Here is a 7,752-nt window from a genome sequence, read left to right as displayed (position 1 = left end):
GTGCAAGCAGCAGAAACACTAGATCAAAGATTAATTGAATCTTGCTACTCACGAGAGCTCCTGTACTGGCACTTGATGCTTCACCACAACTCTTTTGGCCTGCTGCTTCGATATTCTACCTGCTAGGCACGAACCAATGCTGATTTTCTCTTTGCTCGATTCGATCTGATTGCCTCCGTCCGTGTCGCACGAGGACTCGGTCCTCTTTTGGTCCAAAACAAATCTTCCATGATGCCTTTCTTGCTGTTTCCGATTGCACCACATATCGCTAAAATCTGCACGACGCGACCGATCGAGTCGACGCTCAGCCGTCCTTGCACGCATCCTTTCGCCGCTTGGGCTGCCTGCTCGCGTCCCTGCTGGACCGCACCTGCTTGGCCCAGCCGCGTTGCCGTAGGCCACCTCCCAACCTCGCTGACTCCAAGTACGTATCCACTCGGGGTTGTTCCACGCGATCGTGACACCGTGTCATTTCTTCCGATCTCGCCAACGATTGATTTTTCCACGATATCTTCGCCTCTAGATCAACCCGACTGCCTCCCGGACCTCTTCAACCTTGCTCATGATATCACTTGTTAGAATAAATCTGAGGCATACCGTTGATCATCCGAGGACCAAGCAATCACACGAGCACGACACCGAGATTTGTTAACGAGGTTCACCGATTTGGCTACATCCCCGGGGCCTGACTATGGACGCTCCGCCCCATGACACCGCTACAATATCGCACCCGGTCGCCCTGGACACCGGCACATGCCGCCGGCTTCCCCTGCGTTCCGATGCTATTATGTTGGCATAGGTTACATCGTGTGTCTACCACCGCTATATATGAGAGGCCTAGGATACAAGTGTCCTACTAGGACACGACTCCATATCCTATGTAAACACAATATAACTACAAGTCCAACTGTAACCTACCTTGTACACTATATTCGACACAACTCCAACAGATGGCCTAGACATCTAATGGTGCGAGAAGTCGTGAATGTGTATGAGGGAAGATCTGACGGCAAGAAATCACCCAGATGCGAAATCGAACGGTTAAAAAGACCGATAGCATGAGAGGGCTCATTTTAGGCTCAGTTTTGATGCTCTACTAGATCATCGATGGCGCGTGTTGCTGCGCCCGTCTGTTTCTATGGTATAATGTTTGGGATTGATGCGTATATATGGAGGGAATTACTTGTCAACATGCTACCTAACATATTATGGCGGTGTACAGATTCCACCTAAGAATTAGACGGTTTTATTGAAATGTTTGTATGTACTATATTTGCCGGGGTTACAAACCCTAAACCCTACTTCCATGACCCAGCAAAAGAGCTCCATGATCTACACCGGTGCCGAAGGCATCTATAAATGACTCATATGGGTTGTGTGTATTGGGTAGGGAGCATGGCTTTGATCCCTTTGCAGACCATTGTAATTCAATAATTTAAAAGAGATCTGACTAAAAGTGCAAAGATCAACATACAAATATCAACATAAATGTTATTCAATAAACATCAATAATGATGTTGGTGCTCACCTCGAATTATAGGTCAATATGACAATGGATACACTTATAGCTAGTGTTGTTTTAATTCATGTAGCAATTACCTTATGGTAAATCAAACATCAGGCCGCAACAAAATTCAAATTTGACATATTGAGGATAAAATAATAAAAGTATCCCAAACATAATTGTACCAGTTTCTAGAAGGTTGTGGCTCTTAGTATCTTAGCCTTTCCTCTCCTATCGTGAACATGGATTAGTCCTTAGGGTGGCTCACAGGTTTTGGCATTCTTCAATTGCTCTTGTGCTCGCCATTCTTAACACTTTTTACTTCACTGGTGCCACCTACAACTCCTTCTCAGCGTCAACGTCTTTCAGAATATGATATCCAATTGTTTCTTGTAATATACGTTAAAGACAGAATTGATGCAACTTTTCTAGTGTCAATGACACACATCAATGGTGATAGTCGTAATTAATGAAACAAATGAAATCTTAGGTGCTCATGGAAAGTTTTTGACCTTGCCTTTCTCCTGCAGAAAGCAAACAAGTAATGCTTGGTAAGTATAAATTTAGGAATATTATACTAAGGCACCATGGCTATTGGGTTAAGTGCACATCAAGGCATTAATTGTTCATCTGGAGGATGACGATATTGGTTACTTATTAACAACTAATGCATGCTTTCTGAATCTAATCTGAGTATCATAGAAGAACATCATTTGTAAAACATGAGAAGTTTAGAATCAACATAAGAAATGCAAACCCATCACCCACAATCCATTGTTGCAACATTCCATTGATGCATGCTTTCTGAATCTAATCTGAGTATCATAGAGAAACATCATTTGTAAAACATGAGAAGTTCAGAATCAACATAAGAAATGCAAACCCATCACCCACAATCCATTGTTGCAACATTCCATGGATACACTGCATGCCTTACCTAACATTGCCTTCCTTAAGCAAGCCATAGATAACAGTGTTATATGCCACCATCTAGCAGGAAAACAAATAATTGTGTTACTGAGGCTAACTTGTCAGATTCGGATTCTGTAACCCGGTAAAAACGCACGCACCCACAAGACATAATTGTATGACTGAGGCTAGCTTGCGAAATTTAATACTCCTCCGTCCCAAAATAAGTGACTCAAGTTTGTACTAAGTTTAGTACAAAGTTAGTACAAAGTTAAGTCACTTAATTTGGGACGGAGGGAGTAATATTTTGTGTGTGATAGCTTGGCAGGACATTGAGAAAATGACATTCGGATTATGTAACCCAGTAAAAACACATCCACTCACAAATTAGAGAGCAAAAAACAGTGGTACCTAATGCATTACCTTCATGTAGTACTACACAATATATCTAAAAATATTCCACGTGATTCAGTGGAAGATAACTACGGACGACGATATATACAACAACATAATGTAAGATACTTGATAGTTTGATGACCCCTGCATATATAGCCATTGGTTTGCTTTTACTAACGTAATCTGCTGCAGAGAAAAAAATGCAGGAAAGGGGCATATGGTAAGTAAAAGAGCATATTGTAAATACTGAAAGTACATCATAGAAACTACTTGAGGTTCATATAAAATATAAAAAAGGTTTGCATGTTGTCAAGTGGATGATTCAAAGGCTATGTTTCTGCAAATCTAGGCTTTCCTTCAGCAAAAGAAAGTGAGGGGAAATAAAAATCCAGACTACAAGCTAGACTGCATATGAATTGTTACTACCTGAAAACCAAAAGAGGGAAATAAACGAGACAAATATATGGCCCTACAATCAATAAGTTCAGCGATTTACTGCAGAACCCAAAAACATCGATGTACGTGGATGAAATGTCAAGCTATGTTAGAAGTACACTGAACAAACAATTTAGTATCTACGATCTCAAGTAAATAAATGGTACTCTCCATTCTTGGTTTCCTCTTCTCAATCAAATGGCACCTCTACGCAAAATAAGCATTCTACAGCCTTTAAACATGAGAACTGAATGGATATGGCAATACCACAGTTAACTATATTCGAGAAAAATACCACAGTTAACTAATACCAGAAGGCAAGTTCTTTCGTTGTTCTTACATGCCCACTTCCTGGAGATTAGCATGTCCATCATTACAGATCTTAACAGGTCAAACACATGAAAAGAGAAGTACTACAGGGAAACTTGACCTCTTCGGCTCACTGGTCTATTTTCTGCAGAACAAGCAAGAGCTTTGTTTGTTATCCATTAAGAAATCAAGGAAAAACTTAAGTACTCCCTCCGTTTTTATTTAGTTCGCATATTAGCTTTGGTCAAAGTCAAGCTTTACAAACTTTGACCAAGTTTATTAACAAAAATATTAAGATATACAATAACAAACCAACAACATTAGATTTATTGTTAGATGTACTTTTACATCGCATAGATTTATTATGATAAATGTCTATATTGTTTTTTATAAACTTGGTCAAAGTTTACTAAGTTTGACTTTAGTCAACTCTAATATGCAGAGTAAATAAAAACGGAGGGAGTACAAAATGGTTACAACACTAAAGCCTTGTCGGACCTTAGACCATCTATGAGAGGATCCATGAGGACCTTCATTCACATTCATATTGATACTGGTTGTATGTACTAATTTTGAAAAAAGGGAAATAAGATTTAGGATGAAATACAAGCACAATATGCAGGAATTTTCAGGCATAAACTGAAGGAACTGAAGACAAAAAATGCAGCGTCAATTTAATACCCATATATCCAACAGAATCATCTAATCAACACGGATACTTCGTGGCCACGTGTGCTGCTAGTTTTTACTGGAATTTGGATACCTAGAATTGGAGCGCTTGCATCCATCCTCCTCATGCGCCACCTCCATGATGCAGGGGCGCAACTCCTTGCGGTGCCTTCGCAGCCTTCTGAACGGGGAGATCGTGCTCCCTCCCTCGCCCTGTCTCCCTGGCAGCCTGCTCGCTCCAGCGGGCGCGTTCATCACACGTAGAAAAAGAGGAAGGTATCGAGGAGATGGATATGCCACTGCCGCCGTCACCACTCACCACCTAGACAGATGCGATGTAGGAGAAAGGACTGCCAGAACCACAGCAACCTAATCGGTCAGCCATGGCTGCCTGGGACAGTATTTGCCGAAGTATGGAGGAGGGTGAGGAAGGAACAACGGGATCGTTGGGATGGTAGAGATTATATGGAAAGCAGGGAGGAGTAGAGGAAGAGCAAGGAACGCCATGATAACGGGCCTGCAATTACTGGCTGAGGTGAGCGCGGCGCACCCATTGCCATTAACGCTTCCTCAATCCCCGGCTAGTGGAATCCGAACCACATGCGATGGTTCGCTGCGCCGTCGCCGCCCCTTGCCATCGCGCCTGGCAAGGCCTCCGTGGAGCGTGTGACAGATGCCTTTTTCTCCAATTCGAAAAAAAACTTATGGCTGACTCGAGGCCCAATAGGCCCGATTAACAGCAGACCGGGAATTTTGTTGCCAGAGCAGCGGCCCAGCCGATGTAGCGTGAACAGTGCGACAACAAAAGCCCAGGCGCGAATGAAAAGAGATCTAATGGTCAAAACTCACACAAGTCCAAATCCGATTGAAAATGTTGATGGCCTGAGAGGGCTGAAATAGTGCACGGTTGTAATGTTTCTAAATATAAAAGCCCAATAGCGGCGATAGCGGAGAAGCGAGAGAGCCCATCAACCGGATATTTCGGCTCACCGAAGGGGTCACCCGATATTGGGCCCTCCGTGCACTCAGCCCGAGCTCTGTTCAGTCACTTCGACGCCAAGCCCGACCACAGCACCACGAATGTCTACTCCGGCCGGCGACGGCGAGGACCCCGGCGCAGGGACGCTGGAAGCAGCAGCGCCATTCTCTGCCGACTGGAAGGAGCGGATCTTGGTCCCCGTCGTGGCCGCCGGTGAGCCGCCCTCACCTGTCCCTCGTTTTCACTTCCGCCTCCGTTGGAGTCAGGAACTTGTCGTGGATTTCGTTCACTTTCGGGAGATATCTCTGATCTGTTGAGTTCGTTGACCTGGTTGCTTGGCAGGTGTTGCCGGAGCTGGGTTCGGGCTGCTGTCGCGGCACAGGGCGCGCCTTGGCCCGATCCGCGCTGCCGCTACATATGCGGCTAACCTCTCCATCGTGGCCGGATGCTACGGAGGTGAGGCCCGAGGCATCAGATTCGTTGCCTTGATTGCAACTTCGAGATGAACTGAATCAACTTTTGATGTTGCTGCGTGGAACATTTAGTGTAGATGGTATCATGATGCGGCGGTGGAATGCTTTTCCTGTTTCTAGTGCACCATTTGAGATACTGGAAATGCACCCTTTTACCATTGAATTACGGGGATTATGGTTTTAATGAATTTTCCAGTCATTTATGGTGGGAAATTTGAATATGGTGCCTGCTCTGCCCCTGCCCATGCTATGAACGGTTTGCAAAATGTTGTGCCCTAACCATAGTAAAAACTCAAATATACCCAAGGCCTTCTTATATCAAGGAGTGCCAAGTAGTATTTGATTATCTTAGTCTGTTTTTCACTTCATTATCATCGCGTAAAATTGCACGTAATGTAAATCACTCTATTGAAGCAACCTTTTTTTGTTCTTGGATATTTTGATCACAAGATCTAAGGTCTTTGCTCATGAGTAATCACATAGACAACGTGGCAGGCTGGCAGCTATAATCTTGCAGCACATTGCTCACAGCAGGATATGTTTATTACTGCCAGCACTTGACTAGTGAAAGAATGTGCCCAGGGATTTACTGCTTAATATCGCTGGGAATTGTGTAAATGGCTGTTTATATGTTGAAGTAGGATGTAGCCACGGCCCTATATGTGTTCTGGGAATAGTGTTGTTTTTGCGGGTTCAGCTTCTATTGGTTGGCATGATGAATGTACTTACTTTAAGTCATCGAATATGGTGTATGTCTTGATCTTTAGTTGGCTATATACAAGTTTCACCTGCTGGCTCGAGTCTTGCTTTAAGGATGCAAGTTAAATATATAGCTACAAGCTAATTTAAACAGCAAAGTGGCCCATACTAGCGCCAGTTCCCATGGTATTGCACGCTTGCACAGTTTCGTGACTTCTTTTCTTTTTCTCTACTTTGGAATGTTAGTTTGCTCATGTGAATTAATCGTGGTAACAAATAGCATGTTGGAGTAAACTTGCAAAGCACATACTCTTTTGATACTTAGGTGCATGTGAACTTGCAAGAGATGCTCGAGCTACAACACCTGATGACCTCATGAATTCTGTTGTTGGTGGGCTAGCAAGTGGAGCTGTTCTTGGCCGAATACAAGGTTGGTCATTATATTGCACAATCATATATTGACTTATGTTTCTTTTCATACTTAACATCTTTCAGTGACTCACGTTTGCAGTTTTCCTCAAGTCAAATTTGTCTATAGTGTTCAATTCCTCATTGTTCTTATGGATTTAGGGGCTGTTTGGATTATGACTATGTTTGCCTTATGTTGCCACATTATTTTTTGCCGCACTTGCCGAACTTGAGTTGCTTAAATTGTTAGTCACACTTTGGCTTGCCTAAGGGAATCTTGCCACACTTTTTGTGTCTATGACATGTGGGGTTCACTGCTCATAAAAAAATTCTTGCCTTAGGTGTGGCTAGAACCAGACACCCACCTAACTTGGTCAAACTTGCCTAAGGTGAGGTGTGGCAGAGTGTGGCAATATGTGGCTGGAAACCAAACAGCCCCTTAATCACCACAGTGCACCAAGCAAACTTATATATCTGAAAGAATTAAGTTTATGATATCACACATACTAGCAGTATCAGATCAAGATACATATTAAATCGCATTACGGACTGAAGGTCAGGGAAGCGTGCGATTGTGGTCAGTCATGTGCCTTCTGGTAGAGCTTGTGCAAGTGCTTAGAAGCTAGGTGCTGTGCCAACTGGCTACATCATACACGATCAAAATAAATTTTTACCACATGACCTCCTCGTGTAATGGGACACTCTTATTTTCGCACAACTACAAGTTTTTTTTTCAACTACATAAATGTATCCATGTACGAAACATCACAGGTGAATTTAAACGGCACCTTGGGCTTATCTTGTTCTCTATAATCACATGCTGTGTGTGGCCAGGGGCGTAGTAGCAAGGCAACTATTGAAAGTTGTCTGTTTTCCCATATTTAGTGAGATGGCAGATTGCCTGTATTACTTTGCACATCCGAGGTCTCCACGGGATCTTCTGATCTGTTCAAATTAACCGAAACCACAGC

At 43.2% G+C, this 7,752-nt stretch overlaps 1 protein-coding gene across 1 annotated transcript in view; it reads left to right on the top strand.

The window, feature by feature from the left end:
- The first annotated feature begins 5,239 nt into the window (after positions 1-5,239).
- The window catches only part of LOC119364056, a 4,495-nt gene continuing 1,982 nt past the window's right edge, over positions 5,240-7,752 (top strand). Inside the window, exons 1-3 of the mRNA XM_037629459.1 lie at positions 5,240-5,414; positions 5,544-5,657; positions 6,699-6,803. Of these exons, the coding sequence (XP_037485356.1) occupies positions 5,303-5,414; positions 5,544-5,657; positions 6,699-6,803 (331 nt within the window). The 5' untranslated portion in view covers positions 5,240-5,302. The remainder of the gene's footprint in view (positions 5,415-5,543; positions 5,658-6,698; positions 6,804-7,752) is intronic.

The sequence above is a fragment of the Triticum dicoccoides genome, chromosome 2B (genome assembly GCF_002162155.2).
Source record: "Triticum dicoccoides isolate Atlit2015 ecotype Zavitan chromosome 2B, WEW_v2.0, whole genome shotgun sequence".
Lineage (NCBI taxonomy): Eukaryota > Viridiplantae > Streptophyta > Magnoliopsida > Poales > Poaceae > Triticum > Triticum dicoccoides.
The sequence above is the reverse complement of the archived record's forward strand: the minus strand, read 5'-3'. Positions and strand labels throughout refer to the sequence as shown.